The sequence below is a fragment of the Pelophylax lessonae genome (genome assembly GCF_965119305.1).
Source record: "Pelophylax lessonae genome assembly, chromosome: 6".
Lineage (NCBI taxonomy): Eukaryota > Metazoa > Chordata > Amphibia > Anura > Ranidae > Pelophylax > Pelophylax lessonae.
In genome coordinates, this window is record NC_138773.1 from 200,107,884 (window position 1) to 200,129,357 (window position 21,474).

A 21,474-nucleotide genomic window follows, 5' to 3' on the forward strand; every position below is an offset into this window, starting at 1 on the left:
ATAGATAACTCACGCCCCCACCCAATACCAGGGTAGAGGTGTCCACCTCCCAAGTAAACAAATGCAAGAACTTTGTGTATCACATTAAATGTAAAAAGAGGAAACAAAAACTAGGAAAAAAATGAGGGTCAAGTCCCGGCAACAGTCAGGAAGTTCCGTAGTTGTCCATCAAGTTTGGCTTGCGTCTAGCTGGATGCTAACTTTGGTTCAAAAAACAACAATCAGGACCAAAGCAAGATCAACCATATGCTCTTGTGACTGAAGAGGGCCTCTTGGTTGATGAACGACCTTGTTGAGACCATATACACAAGATCGGTCGATCTCTAGCTTCTTGAGAGGAGAGGGGTGAAGCATCTCTGGAAATCAGTCCCAGGTTAAGCAGAACTTTTTCCCCTTCGCAGAAATTGGTGAAGGAGTATGTCTTGCTCTTGTGGGTGAAGGATAAGCGAAATGGAATAGACCAGCAGTATTTTATATGTCGATTGGTTAAATGCAGCAAAAGCAGTTTCAGTGATCGTCTCTTTTGGAAGGTCAGTTGAGAGATATCCGCACATATTTGGACAGTGTGGCCCAGTAAGGTGATATCTCCCTTGATCCTTGCCTCATACACAAACTTTTCCTTTATCCTATAAAAAGTGTGGTTTTACTATCACATCTCTAGGGAGACCATCCAACCTCAGAGCTGTCAAGGCGCGATGTACTCTGTCGATTTCTAGGTGATTAGGGGATATTTCAGGAATAGGGTCCTGTATCAGTATCTGTATCTGTGTCCTCCAAATCGGTAACTGATTCTGGCAGTCCACGTATCCTAAAGTTGTACCATCTGGATCTGTTCTCCAGATCTTCTATTTTTGCATTAGCTTGGTCAAGTTGTTCTTGTAAGGAAGTAATCATTGTGGGGCTGTGGTTAACCCTTTTTACTGTGCCATCCATCTTAGATTAGATTGTGTCCAGTCTTTCCCCAAAACTGTGAAAATCTCCCTTCATCTCTGCTGTTATCATTGTGCAAGCTTTGGATAGCTCTTGCTGGAGTAATGTTGAGAAAGGAGCTAATAGGGCTGCATCTCCAGGATAAGGAGCAGATGGAGGAGGTTGTAGCTGTTCCTGCACTGAATTGGACTGGCTCAAAGCTAGCTCTGCTAAGTCCACCATTTGTCTGTCCATAGATGAGGCAGGGGACCCTGCATAGTCTAGGCCCTCACCTTGATAAGCAGAGGCTGGAGAAAACTGAGGGAGCTCACCTCTATTCAGTGGTGTAATTTCATCCTGAGACTGGGAGGGGAATGGGTCAGGGATTTGACTCACTTGTGGAGCGGCTGAGGCACTTAAGGATGTAGCTGCAGAGTGAGGGGAGACTGGGTTGCATGATGGCTGCATGTCCCTTTCCTCTCTGACCGGACACCATCTTGGGAAAGGAGGCCTGGTGTGCTGTTGGTAATGGGCATCCGGATCTGGCCATATTGTTAGAGCGTGGTGGGTTCCTCTTAACTGGCCCCCCTGTCCTTTGCTGCATGATGCAATCCCCCACAGGGGAGCTTGCTTTCTGTGCCCGGATCGCTGATTATAAGCTGAGAAAGTACGGTGGTGAGCGGAGCTCCATTAGAACATGTCCGCTCCAGAAACCTGCACGCATGCACACTCTAAAGGTCATATTTTAAAGGAGCAGGAGCTTTTTCTTAAGGTTTACAACTTTAATTATTGGCTGAGCAAAGAACCTATAATAAGTGTATACCTATTCAATACTTTAGCTTTTTATTTTTTTACCAGTGTGCCCAGACTTACTTCCAATACATCCATCAACATCATATATTTTTCTGTCATCTCTTCCCCATATCCAAACAGAAAGTTAGAGGAAATCCATGCAAATTAAAGGAAATTCCTTGGGGACCCCTAGGTCACCAGAATGAGTGTCCCCATTGGATGATTTCCCCTTAATTACTTTTCTAACAACCCAAAAAGTATGGACTTCTAGGGCCCCTGTCAGTTTTTATTTTAATTTTTTTGCTTTTTGTAGCCCAATACAGAAAATTTTGCTTCCCATTCTTTTCTTAGACATAAAGTGAGGGCACCTCTCTCTAACAGGGACAGTGGCAATAAAAACACTTTTATTAGTAGTGAGGGAAGTTTAGAACCTTCAAAAGCACAGGTTCTTGTTCTTCCCTCGTTTCAAAACAGGAAATGGTTTGTCTTGAGACATACTTTATTCCAGATTGGTAATGCAATGTACATATCTTCGGATTAGTGGGAGAAAGACAAGTGTCCATTTGCTGGTAATGAATAGTATTATACGTGGCTGAATTAGTACGGAGATGACCAGCTTTTACTAGGATTTACACTAGGTTAGGTTATCATTTTGCAAATAATTCCGCAAAAAAGATTATGTTACCTACAGAGTAACATATCTTGAGGGTCAGGAGAAATGGTGTCCTGGGCCATAGTTGGTATAACTAGTAATAAAAACCGAACTAATGACTATATACAATATTTAGAAAGTAGCTTAACTAGAAACAAAAGTTGCTATTAAACAACAGGTTAAAAGCAATATGAATTCACACATTTTGCTAAACCTTTGAAAATAGTTGTTTATGTAACCTGATGCAAAGCATTAAACATGGTGCAGAAAGAACCGTGCACTTTTTGAATAAACATTTCGGGTTAGAAAATATACTATATCCAAAGCTATGAAGACTATACTTACATACATAATATGCGGCATTGTTGTAAAAATTTACATAATGTGTTTAGTTTCTTACAAAAGGTAAACTGTTGCTTAACCAAGGGCATAGCCTTAGTTGTAGTTGACAGTGTAACAGAACAAGGTGCCAACTATTGTAGGCCTGTAAATCATATTATCTGACGATGAAAGTATTTTATTTAATTTCATTTGTGAAAGGAAGCATCTTAAAAAGTGGCATAACAGCTTGCAAGGAGCACTAGGAAATATTACCAATCAAGCAACTCAAGAATGTGAGGAGTAATTTGACAGTGGCACTGAGCAATATTGTTTAATATAGGATAATATTTTACTAAAAGGTTAGTAAACAATTGGAAGGTTACTACAAGGTTAGTAAATGGCTGGCACAATATAACTGTCACAACTTAGGCTAAGAATACTTCCGTCTTTCAGGTAAAGGTGAAACACACATGCACACACAAAAAAAAAAAAATATCTATATATATATATATATACAGTATATATATATATAGTATCTCACTAAAGTGAGTCCACTCCTCACATTTTTGAAAATATTTAGCATATTTATTTATGATTATTTAGCATATAGGTTAATTCTGAGTTCCAGTGCCACACCACAGTCTCTGCCCATGAGAAGCTGCATTCCAGGCTGGATGTTTCACTGCCTTTACCCACCAGTCTTGTCCTTTCTAGCTATATCTACCGGTCACTGTGGGCTAATATATACAGTATATATATATATAAAAAGTGAGTACACCCCTCACATTTTGTAAATGTTTTATTATATCTTTTCATGTGACAACACTGAAGAAATGACACTTTGCTACAATGTAAAATAGTGAGTGTACAGCTTGTATAACAGTGTGAATTTGCTGTCCCCTCAAAATAACTCAACACACAGCCATTACTGTCTAAACTGCTGGGAAACAAAAGTGAGTACACCTCTAAGTGAAAATGTCCAAATTGGGCCCAATTAGCCATTTTCCCTCCCCGGTGTCATGTGACTCATTTGTGTTACAAGGTTTCGGGTGTGAATGGGGAGCAGGTGTGTTAAATTTGGTGTTATCGCTCTCACTCTCTCATACTGGTCCCTGGAAGCTCAACATGGCACCTCATGGCAAAGAACTCTGTGAGGATCTGAAAAAAAAAAAATGATTACTCTACATAAAGATGGCCTAGGCTATAAGAAGATTGCCAAGACCCTGAAACTGAACTGCAGCACGGTGGCCAGGACCATACAGGGGTTTAACAGGACAGGTTCCACTCAGAACAGGCCTCGCCATGATTGACCAAAGAAGTTGAGTGCACGTGCTCAGCATCATGTCCAGAGGTTGTCTTTGAGAAATAGACGTATGAGTGCTGCCAGCATTGCTGCAGAGGTTGAAGGGGTGGGGGTCAGCCTGTCAGTGCTCAGACCATACGCCGCACACTGCATCAAATTGGTCTGCAAGGCTGTCATCCCAGAAGGAAGCCTCTTCTAAAGATGATGCACAAGAAAGCCTGCAAACAGTTTGCTGAAGACAAGCAGACTAAGGACATGGATTACTGGAACCATGTCCTGTGGTCTGATGAGACCAAGATAAACTTATTTGGTTCAGATGGTTTCAAGCGTATGTGGCGGCAACCAGGTGAGGAGTACAAAGACAAGTGTGTCTTGTTTACAGTCAAGCATGGTGGTGGGAGTGTCATGTTCTGGGGCTGCATGAATGCTGCCGCCACTGGGGAGCTACAGTTCATTGAGGGAACCATGAATGCCAACATGTACTGTGACATACTGAAGCAGAGCATGATCCCCTCCCTTTGGAGACTGGGCCGCAGGGCAGTATTCCAACATGATAACAACCCCAAACACACCTCCAAGATGACCACTGCCTTGCTAAAGAAGCTGAAGGTAAAGGTGATGGACTGGCCAAGCATGTATAAACCCTTAACCTAGACCAAAACCCTATTGAGCATCCTCAAACAGAAAGTGGAAGATCACAAGGTCTGTAACATCCACCAGCTCTGATAAACTCCATGCCCAAGAGGGTTAAGGAAGTGCTGGAAAATAATGGTGGCCACACAAAATATTGACAGTTTGTGCCCAATTTGGAAATTTTCACTTAGAGGTGTACTCACTTTTGTTGCCAGTGGTTTAGACATTAATGGCTGTGTGTTGATTTATTTATAGGGGACAGCAAATTTACACTGTTATACAAGCTGTACACTCACTACTTTGCATTGTAGCAAAATGTCATTTCTTCAGTGTTGTCACATGAAAAGATATAATAAAACATTTACAAAAATGTGAGGGGTGTACTCACTTTTGTGAGATACTGTGTGTGTGTATATATATATATATATATATATATATATATATATATATATATACAGTATATATATATATATATATATATATATATACTGTATATATTAGCCCACAGTAACTGGTAGATATAGCTAGAAAGGACAAGACGGGTGGGTAAAGGCAGTGAAACATCCAGCCTGGAATGCAGCTTCTCATGGGCAGAGACTGTGGTGTGGCACTGGAACTCAGAATTAACCTATATGCTAAATAATAATAAATAAATATGCTAAATAATCATAGTAAGCTTCTCTTATTTTCCCTGTTTTGTTTGGTTATATCTGTTCAACAAGAGCAATAAAAGACCCATTATTCCAGCGAGCAGCCTTTTCTTAAAGCGGTTGTATCCCGCTTTTTGACACTTTTACCTACAGGTAAGCCTATAATAAGGCTTACCTGTAGGTACAAATAATATCTCCTAAACCGGCACGGTTTAGGAGATATTTACAGTGCATGCAGCCGCTCGCGCGAGCGGCGCATGCGCTCTGAAGGTCCGGGGGGACCTTCAATTAACTTGCCGGGAGCTTGCCGGAAAAATCACTCCCGCGCGCATGCGCGGGAGTGACGTCATCGCGGCTCCGGCCAATCAGCGCGCCGGAGCCGCCGAACCTGGAAGAGACGACGAGGGATCATGGCAGCGCCCGCATCGATGTCCGGGGGTCCGTGTCGGGGCTTCGTTTTAAGGTAAGTTAAACATAATGGGCTAGTATGCGATGCATACTAGCTCATTATGCCTTTGTCTTGCAGGTTTTTTTTTTTTATATAGGGTTTACAACCGCTTTAAACAATGTTATCAGACTGCCCAGCTCACCTTTGTGTACAAGACACCTCCTCCCTACGTTATGGAGAGGGGGAGGTGTTCTGTTGTCCCGTCCTAAGCTGGCAATACTACTCCTGCAAAGATACATTACAGTGAATGAGCATTGTTATCCTAGGACAGGATCATCAGGTGAAAAGACAAAAAGAAAAGTAATGCAGCCGTCACATCTAAGAACTATTAAGCTGTAATAAATTATTTTTTTTCTTGGGTTTCGCTAAAAAAAAATGTCTGTTTTTCAAAAATCATTATAGCGCTATTCTACTATTGTTAAAAAAGTAATACAGATACACATTTGTACATCAGCTCAAAATGAGGGGACAGATGGGCAAAAAAGAGGGAAAGAGTTAATTGGGTTGTAAATAAGGAGAGTTGGGTGCTATGAATTAAAGGTCAGTGTGCCAAACACAGACATGCACTCATTCTGGGTCATGTTTTGTATCTTAGTTATCTTTAAAGTAGAAGTATAGGGAAGACTTTTTTTTCTATATTTTGGATAGAGCAAGGAAGGGTTATAACCCCTGTCTGTGTCTCATTGCGTAGATTTCCTTTCACTTTCTGTCCTATAGCCAAACAAGAAGTGAGAGGAAATCTAAGGAAATTCAAGCAGAACCGGTGTCTCTATTGAAAGATTTCCCCTCTATTACTTTTCTGGGGACAACCCAAAATTTGAGTTATCATTTACTTTCAGAACAAGACAAAAGATAAATTTCCTTGACAGGGGGCACAAACAGCAATAAAAATTGACAAGCATTTTATTCCCTCTGCACTCTACCCAAAAAAAAAAAAAACATTTTTTTGCCTATTGATATTGTTTGATTTGTTACTATAGAATCAAACTGTATGTAGCACCCTCTAGTGTGCTAGACTAGGATTTTTGTTAGTTTGGAAAAAATGTTTGGCTTGGCTGGCTTCCAAGCCTGTATTTATCTGTGTCTGGTGAATGACTCAGGGAGGGCTTGATGACTCCCAGGCAGCATCTCTGAGACCTCCACCTACTTCTGGAACTTGCTGGAAATTTCCAGAAGAATGGGAGTGGACGAGCCTGAGGGCCCTGACCAATCCCAGATGGGTGTGCAGGGGGCAGGCCCCCTCAAATACTCTGGGTCAGCCCAGCTGGGGCAGTGAAGTTTGAAAGGAAGCTTGAGATGGAGTGTTAGGCTGTCGGTGGCCCTTAAAGGGTAACCCCCTAGTCTGGGGGGGGTGACCTTAGGCCTGGGCTCAAATGCGGAAGGGACCCTCTTCACAACACACAGAGGTGTCCTGACCGGAGGCACAGGAGCAGGAGAAGGACAGCAGGAGATTACTGCCAGGGAAATCTCCAGGGAGGAAGACAGCCAGCCAGTCGGGAGAGGACTGAGAGGCATGCCTGAGAGGACTGGGAAAGAGCAGTCAGGGATAGAAGCAAAGTCAGTCTGGGGGGACTGTGGAGTCTTAGCTAGGAGGGCTAGAGAAAGGGGCAGCTGCAGCCAGGTGGGCTGGCAGTACCTGAAGAGGTGGTGTGGGGATCAGCAGCCACAGGAGGTGGACAGCTGGGCACCAGGACTTTGCTACACAAACAAGGGGCCCGCGGTCACTGCCTGCAAAGAGCTTTTGCTATTGATCAGACTGAGTCTTTTGTCAGATCACCCAACAGTATACCAGATGGTCCTGGGAGTTGCAGTTATGCAATTAAGCTGTGTGCAGAGGAGAAGTATAAATGCGGACTGTATATAGTTGTGTCCCTGAAGAGTTCTACTGCTTTGATCAAGTGAGCATCCCATAATATCCTTATCCTTATCCAAGTTTATCCCCCTCAATAAAACATTAAACAAAGCACTGGGCTGTTCTTCTCACTCAAGTGTACTGTGAAGATGTGGTGTGCCTGGCTGTGCAGGGTGGGGGATCCCTTTCTATTTGCTGCTTCTTAGGGGGTGCATTACATATATTTTATTCATTGTTTGTTACAAACCCTAAAACTGTGGAAGAATCATAGTCCTTGATGATGGAGTTAGGTAGTATACATTGACATATCACACTTTCTATAAGCAGCAGATAAGAATGTAATGTAATGAAAAACACTAGCATATATCCATATATTGCACAAATGTTCTTGCTTTGTACCCCACGTTTTTTTTTTTTGTTTTTTTTTACATTCTGTATTACACATGCACTATTTTCTACCCACAAACATGTGTTTGTTTTTAAGTCTTGAGTTTTTTATGGAAAATATTCACAAAACAATATGCATGTGTTTCACTTGAGATGGTAATCAGGGCCGCTGATAGGGGGGAACCACCAGTCCTCCTGTAGGGGGCCCGGGCACACAGGGGGGCCAGAACAGCAGAAGGAATCAGTGTGGTCGGACAGAGGAGCAATTACAGGATGCCCTGTGCAGCTCTCTCCCCCTTTTTTTTTTTCTGCAGGCAGCCTGTAGTGGCTGAAGCCCGCTAGTCCCTTCCACAGCTCTGCTCTCTGCCCAGGTCATGTACAGTACATTGATGATGTCATTACTAATTTTACATGGTAATATACTGTAAGGGTTTTCAAATTAATTTGGTGCACACAAAGCGGATTTATAACCTTTATATCCTTTGTAGTTATTGAAGAATTCATTTAAATGAAAACTTTTGTGCCCAGAGTATATCTTTAAATCTCAAACATTACAAGATCTCTAAAATAATTTTCTTCTTTAATGTCTTATTTCATGTCTATTTGCATTTGTAGGAGTCTGAAAGTGATATGATCACTGGACGCACGGTGCAAGCGTACAGTAGTATGCAACTAACGTATTTACTGCTATTTCTGGGAATATTTGGAATCCACATCTTCTGCTGTCATGGTCAAGTTGATCCACTTGCCCTAAGCCGTGCAGATCCCCAGTGTTGGGAATCCTCTACAGCAAAGCTACTGGAGATGAAGAAACCCCGGATAGCAGATTCTGTGCCTGAATTCTGGGACTTAATGATATATTTGAAGTCATCTGACAACCTTAAACATGGTGTTTTGTTTTGGGACCTAGCACAACTTTTCTGGGACATCTATGTACATTGTGTACTCTCCAGAGCGCATGGCCTTGGTAGAAGACAACTAAATGAAGGAGAAAAAAAAGTAACTAACTTCATTTCACAGTACACCTCAAGTAAGTCTTTTGAGATTTGGCCAGAAGGGTCGCAACAAGCTTTCAAACTATTTTGCACAAAGCACAATATAATCTGTTAGTACTGTGAAGAAAACATTTTCTAGCAAAAATGTTGATTTGTTTTGGCATCTACAGAGTTATTGTGTAATGTGCACAGATCATTTACTGTAGTTATGTAAAACAAAAAACTGTACATGTCCAGCTGTTTATAGTAAAATGGTCAAATGTAAGGGGTCAGTCTACCCAAAAATTATATTTTAGTTATAGGTGGTCAAAGTAAACTACTTCTTTTTTTATCTTGAATGCTCCAGCACCAACAGTAAGATCTCCCTGTCATAATTGTTGATTCTTCAAGTCCACCTGGAGGATTGATATGTTTTTACTGTCTTTTATGTGTTCCAGCACCTCGCAAAAAAAAAAAAATAGGATAAATGAAAAAAAATCAAGAGGGGAGAGTGGGAAACCCTTAAAATGACCACAGCAGAAATGCAGACCCATTAACTCAAGTGCAGATATCTATCCACTAGGGTTCATCGAGATAAAACTGTCTAAAGCATTTAAAATAAACCAACATAAGTAAAAGCTTTGGGTGGACTGATCCCTTAATAAACAACAGGGGTTAATGTTCTACTGCAAGTTGCTCAGGGGAAATATCCTCCCCACCACAAGCAGCAACAGTCTGAGCCCCTTTTGTCACTATAGAGGTGCTTCAGTGGATTTCCCATTTGTGGCAATGGCAAGGATAGATATAATTTTATTTAGGAAAAGAATGTAACAAGAGAGAGAGAGTAACAATTTTGATTCGTTTTGGACAGTATGGGGTCAATTCACTAAGAGTTAATTATGGCAAATAAAATGCAGTAAAATAGTGCTTGCGGTAAATCAGTTTAGAAAGTGCAATTCAATAAGAATTTTGTGTTAAATAATGAATGCAGTGTTTACTCAATTGAGTGGTAATTACAGCATTTTTTCATGCTGTAATTTATCGCATTGAGCTGGTTGCGAAGGAGTGGCCAAGAAGCTTGCTGACGCGTTCTTAACAACAGATGACTCATCAGCTGAATGCTAAAAAACATGCCGGCAATTAAAAATTATGAAAAAATAAACAGCAACGCCCCCCCCCCCCCCTAATGCATACCAGGCCCTTCTGGTCTAGTATGGATTTTTAAGGGGAACCATACGCCAGAATAAAAAAAAACACGGGTTCCCCCTCAGAATCCGTACCAGACCCTTATCTGAGTATGCAGCCCGGCTGTTCAAGAAAAGAGGGGGGGAGTGAGTGCCCCCCACGTTCCTGAACCATACCAGGCCACATGCCCTCAACATGAGCTTTGCCCCTCCAACCCCAAAGCACCTTGCCCCAATGTTAATGGAGATAAGGGCCTCTTCCCCACAAACCTGGGCTGTGGTTGTGGGGGTCTGCAGGCAGGAGGCTTATCGGAATCTTGAAGCCCCCTTTAATAAGGAGGTCTCCAGATCCTGCCTCCCCCGATGTGAATGAGTATGGGGTACATTGTACCCCTTCTCAATCACCAAAACAAAGTGTCAAAAAAAGTATTTTTTCAAAAATAAAAAACCAATGTCCCCTGTTGTAGATCCTGTAAACCATGACGCCCGCCGTCTGTTGGTAACCTTTTGCGAGCAGAAGTTTTCTTTCTTTTTCTAGTGGTGCAGCGGGCATCATGATTGACGATGGATCTACATTGGGGGACATTGTTTTTTTTTTTAATAAGAAAATTGCCAAAAAACGCCTCCTGTCTTTATTCACGTTTACACTTTTTTGGTGAATTGGTATTTTCCCCGCTAACAGCTGAATATTAAAAAACTTGCCGGCAATTAAAAATTATGAAAAAAAAGGGTCTGGTATGGATTTAAGAAGAACCTCATGCCATAATAAAAAAAAAAAAAATTGACATACAGTCCCTCCTCCTGAACCATAGGAGGCCACATGCCTTCAACATGGGGGGTGATTAGGGGCAGGGGGGATGGGCCTCTACAATGTACCCCATACTCATTCACATAGGGGGGGCCAGCATCTGGGAGCAGGGGGCTTATCAGAATCTGGAAGCTACTTTACCAAGTGGGCCCCCAGATCGTGCCCCCCCCCCATGTGAATGAGTATGGGGTACATTGTACCCTTACTCATTCACCAAAAAGAAATTTAAAAAACACACAAGTAGATTTTGGCAATTGCTTTATTAAAAAAAAAAAAAATGTCCCCCAATGTAGCTCTATTAACAATCATAACACCCGCTGCATCTGAGAAAAGAACAAAAAAAAAGAAGCTCCATCCGCAACGAAGCCTACCACCACCTGCCTTGTCCACTGTGTGACACTTCCTAAATAGGTAAGGGGCGGAGCCACCTGGCAACGTCACCTGGTGGCAGGCCCCATGTAATTTCACCAACCAGTGACGCCACAAGGGGATGTTGCCAGCAGGTGACATCACCAAGTGGCCCCGCCCCTTACCTAAATAAGAACTGTCATACACCAGAGCAGGCAGACAGCAGTAGCCTTCGTGGAGCTTTTTTTTTCTTTCTTCAGGTCCAGCGGTGCTTCAGGCGTCGTGATTGACGATAGATCTACATCGGGGGACATGTTTTTTTTTTTAAATAAAGGAATTGTCAAAAACTGTGTGTGTTTTTATTTCTTTTTGACACTTTTTTTGGGGAATGAGTATGGGGCACCCCTACATGTTAAGGGCATGTGGCCTGGTATGGTTCAGAAGGGTGGGGGGCGGTCATTCGTCCCCTCCTTTCCTGGCCTGCCAGCCTGCATGCTCAGATAAGGGTCTGGTATGAATTTGAAGAGGGCCCCCACGCCATTTAAAAAAAAAAATTTGGCGTGGGGGGTTCCCCTCAAAATCCATACCAGACCTAAGGGTGGAGGACCCAACGTGGGTTTTTTTTTAAATTTTGCTGTTCGGTTCCACTTAAAATCCTATCAGGTCTGGTATGGATTGGGGCAAACACTGCATCAAACAAGGGTGTGAATTTTCACATTTTTGTATTGCCGGCAATGTTTTTATTTTTGCAAGAAAGCTTGCAACCGGGAAAATAAGTTTTGCTACAGCAGGTTCTATAAATGGTACAAACGAGCCACTTTACAGACAGACTAAGGGGACCCCCCCCCCCAGGCACTATATTTAAAGGATTTTTTTTATTTTTATTGTTTCACTTTAAGCTTTATTAAAATCACTGCTCCTTTAAAAACGATCTTTTAAAAAAATGTTTTTGCATTTATACATGTCCCCTGGGCCTCCATACCCCTTTTATGGCCAAACACTTGCATATAGTCCCTCAAAATGGGGACTTTTGTTTTTTTTTTTTTAAGTTCAGGTCCAATAGACTTTAATAGGGTTTGCGGTTCGGGACCGAACATTTTCCATGTTCGAGAGTTCTGGTGCGAACTGAACTGGACGTGTTTAGCCCATCACCATTGAGGGATATATTTAAAACAAATGCTTGTTCCTGAAGTTCAACTTTAAAGAAAAAAATATTTTTTTTCTGGGTATTTCACAAAAAAGTGCTTCTGCCTAATATCTATCTATCTATCTATCTATCTATCTATCTATCTATCTATCTATCTATCTATCTATCTATCTATCTATCTATCTATCTATCTATCTATCTATCTATCTATCTATACAGTATATATATATATATATATATATTCATACAAATAATAGCTGTATAAAAGTAATTTAAAAAGATCTGTAAGGAGACAAAAATGAAAAACTGTCTGCCTTCCAAACCTTCCTGTCTTGGGGGAATCTCAGGGCATTCTAGACCAAGCTTCAGCACTCTGATAGCGCTAGTTTACCCAATATTTCTTCCTATTACATTCCTAGAGTCTAAGGAGCCACAGGCGGGGAACATGTGTCCTTTGCCCATCTGCAGGCAAGGCACATTTACCCTTTTTTGGGTGCTGGACATGATGTACAGCCACAGCACGTGATGGTACAGTAGAGATGGTGCAGTGGCTATTGAAGCCATCCTGGTCCTTTTCTATCAATTAGGCTCAGATTGCTTCGAATGCTGCTAAAGTGGCATATTATGACTCCTTATCCAAGGTTACCTCTGTTGTTGCCCCACCAACTAGCAAGAGTGAATTATTTGAGCATAGTGTCAACCACTTGCTGCAAGAGGATGCACAGCAATTAATTGGCTCTGATGTTGGCTCTGCGGTTGAGAAAGAGAGTAATGGGTGCCTAAAAGGAGAGGACACTAGTCATGGACAATTGTCAGTGATGTTCCCGCACCCACAGCAAGCTGCCAAGTTGAGCAGAGGGGGGATGATGATGAGGTCTCTGACTGTATTTGAGTGCCTGATAAAGCACAGGAGGAAGGTGAGGAAGAGGCACAATCTCAGTGAAGCAGGATAATATCCAGGAGCAGCTGACAGAAAAGTGTAGGGATCAACCATCCAATTCTACCGGTTGGCAGAGCTCCAAAGGGGCAGTCCACAGTTGTTCCCCAGTCTGCTTCCAGAACTCAGCTAGGTGGGCCTTTTTTAAAACCTGTGCAGAAGGCCACCCCCTTGTTTGATGCAGTGTTTGCCTCAAGGGGGTCAAGCATGGCAATTGCATCGGCCATTTGGTTACCACATGCATGAAAAGACATCTGACCTCTCACTATGCATCTCACTGGGAGCACAAGAAAGCCACACATCAGGAAAAGAGCCTCACTCCTCCCCCCTGCCAGCACCTCCCATTCAATCTCTACGTCCCCTATCTACCATTCCCTCTTAGCAGCCTCCAGTGATAGGGATGACAGTATAGAAAGGGGTGTCAGAGGTCTACACCATGGCTCCTCCAGTGGGGAAGAGAGCCTACATGTAGAGTAGAAGCTAGCATAGGCAGGAACCTTGCTCTGATTCTGCCAGCACCACAGCACCAGCTGCAGTATTGAGCTGCTAAATGTCCCTTCCCAAGCTGCAAGAGAGAAAAAGAAAATACACCCAAAGCCACCTCCAAGCCTAGTGTGTAAATGACAGCTTCATCAAATTGCTGGTTCTACAATTCCTGCCTACAGGCTGGTGAATTCTGCCCCTTTATGAAAGACAAAAAAGTGCATCTGTCCACAGACACTGTATACCGGCTGACATTTTTGAAAATGAATCAGATTTGGATCAGCAGCAGCTACTAAGCCCCTGATGCAGATGCTGCTGATTATATTTGTGGGGGGTCCTGCCATTCTCTTTTTAGCTTTTGCTGCATTCCACTTTTATTGCTCCAGGCCTTTAACAAATCTTAGATGCTGCCACCATTGGCATGTCCAGCCCTTGTGAGAACTCCCAGCTATCTGCTAATGTTAGCATCTCATGCTACTGCTGTAGGCCTGCTACAATAACCTTAAATAAATGGGGGCATAGATGCTCTAATTTGAAACAGAAGTACAATGTAGTATCACAATTTTTTCCACAGCTGTGCGACAGTTTCACAAAATATACAATTTTTTTGCTCAGGATCAAGCTTCTCCTGTGCAAGAATATTTGTGTTGGGTTATGGTGCTTTGACGCTATTAATACCTGAAACCTAAATTTAACAATGTTTTATTTATGCATGAAAGAAATTGTTCAGTTTTGGGGGCTGGGTAATTACTGTATTGGTCATTAATTATGTTGGTGAATTACAGGGTATCATCATTAGAAATGATCATGCTGCTCCCTCCATTCTGGTGTGGTCCTATCAGTGATGCCTTTGTTAAAAATGGCCTGATCTTACTATTCACCGCTGTCACATACTGCACATGTAGGTAGAGCATGAGATGACAGGGGTGGCCTCATGCACAGTTCCAATCTGAGCACCCCTGGGCATTGAGACAGGGTCTGTAGGAGCAAAGGAAAGGCACAGGTGCCAAGGTGCAGACTCTGTGAGCAGCAACTTGGGATTATTGGTATCTGATGAGCAGAGGCACAGCTGACAATGCACCATGGAAATGCCAAGTCCCATTGATGGTGGAGTCAGGTCCCAAACCTGGCCGAATGATAGCCGAGTGGAAGAACAGCAGAACGTGAGTAAAATAAGGAATGCCAGGAACAGGCAGAAAGCAGCAACAATCAGGCAGCAAGGTTCAGATTTACTAGGCAAAAGCATGGTCAGTAGTCCAAGCTGAGTTCGGTAGCGAAGGCAGATAGCAAACATGATGAGACAAGGATAATCCAAGAGCAAGGTCAGAGAGGAAGCCGGGTCAGTAACAGGATCAATATGTTGCTATTGGCCAGCACACCAAAGATCATCAGTTTCATCTAAATGGTTTTATTCAAGAAAGATCACATCACAAAATAATGTAGTGCAATGTTTCGGACCCCACACAGGTATGTGACGAAAGGGTCCTGTGTGGCTCCGAAACATTGCACTACATAATTTTGTGATGTGATCTTTCTTAAATAAAAACCAATTGGACTAAATTTATGATCCTTGGTGTGCTGGCAAATATCTACATATCATACACATTCCAGTATCCAGCTGGGGGTCACTATAGCACCCAATACCTTAAGAGCTCATTCCAAGAACCTGTGCGATGGGAATATAGACAAAGTAACAGGATTAAGATGAATATCAGGAACTGGATAACAGGAACAAGACTGAAGACCAATCAACAGATAACTAGTGCAAAGTTCAGGTTTAAATAAAACTGATCCAGGGAATATCTGATTGCCTCCCAGGGGATCAGAAAGGAATTTCTTCCCCTGCTGTAGCAAATTGAATCATGTTTTCTGAGGTTTTTTGCCTTTCTCTGGGTCAACTGTGGGTATAGGATTGTGTATATGGGATTGTATGGTTGTGTTTTTTATTTGTTTTTTTTTTGTTGGTTGAGCTAGATAGACTTATGTCTTTTTTCAACCTGACTAACTATGGAAATATATAAATAGGCTGCTTGGTGGCAGTGGACATGCATGTAAGTCCATGTGAGCAATGATGTACCTGCAGTCCATCTTCTATGCCCATAGAAATGTGCATGCCTATGCCTATCCACACATGCAGTAGCCAGACAGTATGTCTTAGCTTGATGGCCTGCTCCTTGCTTTTGAAAACTGCTGAAATTCCAACCTTTAAAATGTGCTTTAAAATGTGTGCAGAATATTCCTCAAAACATTTTTCTTCTTTGTCCCAGGGAGAATAAAATAACATTTTTGAATTTACAGGTGGTGACTGTCTGTTCTTTCTTGCCATTGATGAACACGTTATGTGCAGAAAATCAGTACAATTTCAAAAACATGTGTCAGAAAAAAAAAGAGACTGCCTTCCATTAATAAGGATGAGATTCTCTGAAATATGTAAAAATATTTATATCAAATCTCTGCAAATATACAATCTAATTTCAATCTCCATGTTCTGTCCTGCAAGAAATAGTGACCTCCCTAAAAAGGGTATAAAAGCTTTGTTGGCTTTAAAGTACTTTCATTTTTCCATCTGCTGCATGGAAACAAATAAGTTAAAGTGATTGTAAAATGGTACAAATGCCCAGTGAAGGGGTTGGCCTCAGGTGATACACAGAGATAAAACAAATCCTCCTACATAAGTTGTACCTGTGTATCTGCGGTCTTCTCTTCTCTACAACTTTTCAAAAAACTGAATTTATAAGCTTGTCCTAGAGTTCAGAAAAGGGGGGCAGAGAGCTGAAGTTACACTCGGCAGAGCGGAGTGAGAAGAGCTCTAAAAGCTGATTGGAGGGAAAGGACACAGTCCACTTCACACAGCATACAGGAACAGAGCGGAGGCTCTCAATCAGCTAAAAACTCCCTCCCCTGCCACAACTGGTGTCAGGGATGCTAAATGCCTGCTTAACCACTTCCCACCCGCCCTATAGGCGATTGACGGCGGGAAAGTGGTTGCATTTTCCTGACCGGACGTCATATGATGGCGGCAGAGCGGCGATCGGTGATGCGGCGTGTCACTCTGAAGTAGGCTCCTTACCATGTGACCAGCTGTGACCAATTACAGCTGGTGACATAGTACACAGGAAGAGCCATTGATCGGCTTTCCTTAGTTTGTGCCTGACAGAGATCTGCGGCTCTCCTGACAGGGGGGGGTCTGCACTGGTAATCAGATCATTGATTACCAGTGCAGACCCTCGGGGGGGGGGTTGCCACTAGAACCACGAGGGATGCCCACCCATGACCCCATGTATTCCCACCCATGACCCCAGGGATGCCCACCATGGCCACCAGGGATGGCAATCAGGGCTCAGTGCCCTCCCCATCAGTGCTGCCTGCCAGTGCCCTCCCCATCAGTGCTGCCCACCAGTGCCCATAATTGCCATCTATCAGTGCTTCCCACCAGTGCCCATTATTGCCCACCATTTCCGCCTATCAGTGCCCATTAGTGCCCATCAGTGGCACCCATCAGTGCCGCATATCAGTGCCCATCAGTGACACCTAGCAGTTCCCATCAGTGCCACCTATCAGTGTCGCCAATCAGTGCCCATCAGTGCCCCCTATCAGTGCCCATAAATGATGCCTATCAGTGCCCAACAGTGCCACCTATCAGTGCCCACCAATGCTGCATATCAGTGCTACCTATCAGTGCCACATATCAGTGCCCATCAGTGCTGCCTATCAGTGCCGCATATAAGTGCCACCCCATCAGTGCCATCCCATCAGTGCCTCATCATCAGTGCCTGTGAGTGCAGCCTCATCAGTGCTCATCAGTGCAGGAAAAAAACGTATCTATTTACAAAATTGTATAACATAAACAAAAAAACTTGTTTTTTTTTTAAACTTTTCGGCCTTTTTTATTTGTTTAGCAAAAAAGAAAAAACCTTGCGGTGATCAAATACCACCAAAAGAAAGCTCTATTTGTGGGGAAAAAATTACATAAATTTGGTTTAGGTACAGTGTTGCATGACCGCGCAATTGTCATTCAAAATGCAACAGCACGAAAAGCTGAAAATTGGCCTGGGCAGGAAGGGGGTGAAAGTGCCCTGTATTGAAGTGGTTAAGCTCTCAAAAATGACCATCTGTTAAAAAGGCTTTCGAGCTGTAGCAAAAACCTGTATGCTAGTTCCATCATCAGTGTCCAAAAAAAGATGCAACTTTCTTTCCCCAGATGCTAAATGTCTGTTCAAGCTCTCAGAAATTGCCATCTGTAAAAAAAAAAAAAAAGCTTTCTAGCCGAAGCAAAAACATGTATGCTAGTTCCAACACTAGTGTCCAAAAAAGACGCAACTGTCTTATCTCAGATGCTAAATGCCTGCTCGGGCTCTCAGAAATTGCAACCTGTTCAAAGAACATTTTAGCTTTAGTGCAAACCTCTATAGTATTTCCATCATCATTGTCCAAAAATGACACAACATTTTTTTTTTCCTCAAATGCTAAATGCCTACTGAAATTCTTAGAATTGTGACTTGTTAAAAAAGGTTGTGGTGCAAACCCGTATGTGACTTGTTCGCTACAAGCTATGGTGCAAACGTGTATGCTATTTCGATGGTATGTTGGTATCCAAAAAAGACACATTTTTTTTATGGAAGGTAAATGCCTGCTCAAGTTCTCAGAAATTGCAACCTGTCCACACATGTCCATACAGTGTTTCATGACATAATAAAGAGAAACATTTTTTTCTCTGAACAAAATATGCCTTATCTCTTCCTCTAAAAAATATTGGCCAAGAAAATATGTCTGCCTAATAGTCTGCAAGTCTCTACAATAGTTAGGGCCGCCATGTTTGTAATATCATGCATCTTCTGTTTTTTCTTGGAAAAAATGAACTAATCTCTCTTTCTTACATTGCCACCGTTAGCCCCTATCAAACTGCTTGCATGCACTCCAACTACTGTGTTTAAATTTTTGCTTTTGTTTCCAAAACGCAGTATTGTGATTTTATTTTATTTTTTTGTCATAACAACTTCCTCAGATTTACATTGTGATGATCACAACAAGCTATGCTCTGTGATTTGTTTTGCCTCGTTGGCCAATTTATTTGAAGTTGATAGCTTTCGTTTTTTGTTTTAAAGTAAATACCTTCTACACAAAAAAAATCTTTTTTTTTGGCAAAAACTACCCACTACAAATATATTTTGGGGTTTAAACCAACCATATTGGGTTACTGCTGCTGTATTTAAGCCAAGCAATTATGTAAAAGTATAGTAAAAGAAAAGACATGGGGGGTTATTTAATAAATCTGGAGAGTGCAAAACCAGGCTCACTTCTGCAAAGAAACCAATCAGCTTCTAACCTCAGCTTGTTCAATTAAACTTTGGCAATAAAACCTAAAAGCTAAATGGTTTCTTTTCAGAAGTGAGCCTGATATTGCACTCTCCAGCTTTAGTAAATTAACCCCATGGTGAAAGTCTTCGATTATTTCCACACACAGCTATAAGGCATTTCCCAAGCAAGTTCTATGAAAAAAATTGCATATGTTTTATGTTCCACTCTGAGTCACTTCAAAATGACCTCTCTTCATTAAATTATATTTTTTTCTTTGTCTTTAAATACATATTTTCCAGCCCCGCCCCCCCCCCCCCCCCCATGACTTTTCTTTGTCAGTCCCTTGACTTGTAGCCTATAAAATGGCCATTACTGAAAATAAACATTTGGCACCCATTGATTTCAACAGGGTTTCAAATCAGACAGTGATGACATTCACTGAACAGTCGCTGAACTGAACCGGGGTATGTTTGATTCATCCCTATTGTCCAGTAAGGCAGCACCTCATAATAATTGGCCACTAGAAAGAAGAAGCCTTCATACATGTGCAGTGTGTTCCCTCGACCCTCTTCCTTACAGAGTCTCTTTAAATGTTTTCTAAAAATTATGACACAAAGCAATGCCACTAAAATTATCAGGTATTTTAGTGCAATATAAAAATGAATTCCAATTTATTGAATTGCAAGCATTAAGTGCTTTGGTAATGATTATGGTTCAGTTCAAGCATAGATTCACAGTGGTAGATATTGCTAACTAATTCCACTGTTTGCACTTTCTAGACTCTGAACTCTGAACTTAGGTCAAATGGATTAGAATATAAAAATATTAGAGTTTATTTTTGTGTCAGCCCCTTGCTACAAAAAGGTAGGGTTCCCAGCAGCCACACTGACAATGTGCTTAGATGTAATGAAAAAAAGCATAGGATAAACTGGATGGACTGGTGTCTTTATTCAACCTTACCAACTATGGTAAGTATTGGAAAGAACTGGATGGACTTCTTTTATCAACCAGACTAACTATGTAAGTAACTATGCAACTATGAGTGCTGCTGAAAAAGTGCATATGGTTAGATTAGTATACGGACTGCGGGTACTGGTCTCCTACAGCAGAAGAAACCATTCACTGAATGTCCTTTTGGCAGCAAAGCCATTATATTTTGAAGAGTTTGGAGGTGTGGAAAGAAAGATTTTTACATCCTAACCACTTCCCTACCGGTGCATTGCAAAATGATGCCGGCAAGAACCTCTCCTCCCCGAGAACCTATCTTCAGCTCATCAGAGTACCCCAGTACCTATGTGCAGCCCATCAGAGTACCTGAGTACCTGCCTCAAGCTTATTAGAGTACCCAAGTACCTGTCTCCAGCCCATCAGAGTACCTATCTGCAGATCATCAGAGTGCAAAAAATACGTATCTGCAGCCCATCAGAGTACCCAGGTATCTGTCTCCAGCCCATCAGAGTACCCGAGAACCTGTCTCCAGCTCATCAGAGTACCCGAGTACCTGTCTCCAGCTCATCAGAGTACCCGAGTACCTATCTGTAGCCCATCAGAGTACCCGAGTACCTGTCTCCAGATCCATCAGAGTACCTGAGTACCTGTCTCCTGGGGCCATTTTGTGGGTCTGTTACATTGTCCTGGTGCTCCAGGGCCTTCATAGATGTGATAGGTAGTCAGGAAATTATATGTGTAATCTATGCTCCTATAATGCCTGAAGGTGCTACTTGGATGTTGGGCCTCTGCATGTGGCCAGGTTGTGTAAAAGTCACACACATGTGGTATTGCCATACTTAGGAGGAGTAGCAGAATATATCTGAGGGATAATTTTGCTATGTACATGCTAAGTGTTAGAAATATCTTATAAATTGATCAATTGTGTGAAAAAAATAGGTTTTCATTTTCTTTCCATATTTTCCAAAAACTTATGGAATAAAAAAATGACACGCTCAAAAGACTCATTATTAGAGTTGAGCGGACACCTGGATGTCCGTGTTCGGCGGGTTCGGCCGAACTTGAAAAAAAAGTCTGGGTCTGTGTCCCGGACTTTTTCCGAACTTTACCCGGACACCGAACCCCATTGAAGTCAATGGGGACCCGAACTTTCAGGCACTAAAATGGCTCTAAAACACCAATGGAAAGGGCTAGAGTGCAGTAAATGGCAGCAAAACGTAGTTAAGAGCATGGCGAGTGCTCTGCAAACAAATGTGGATAGGGAAATAACTTAAAACAACAAAAAAAAAACAGAAAAATAAAACAATGTTCTTCATCTGTGAAGGATGAGGCCCATATGGAGTAGGAGGCAGGTTGAGGTGGTGGTGGATGTGGAGGTGTAGGTGGAAGCGGCAGTGGAG

At 42.2% G+C, this 21,474-nt stretch overlaps 1 protein-coding gene across 1 annotated transcript in view; it reads left to right on the forward strand.

Annotated features, from left to right (window-relative positions):
• The window catches only part of FAM237A (family with sequence similarity 237 member A), a 76,104-nt gene that overhangs the window by 20,304 nt on the left and 34,326 nt on the right, over positions 1–21,474 (forward strand). Inside the window, exon 2 of the mRNA XM_082259969.1 lies at positions 8,563–8,977. Within this exon, the coding sequence (XP_082116095.1) occupies positions 8,578–8,977 (400 nt within the window). The 5' untranslated portion in view covers positions 8,563–8,577. The remainder of the gene's footprint in view (positions 1–8,562; positions 8,978–21,474) is intronic.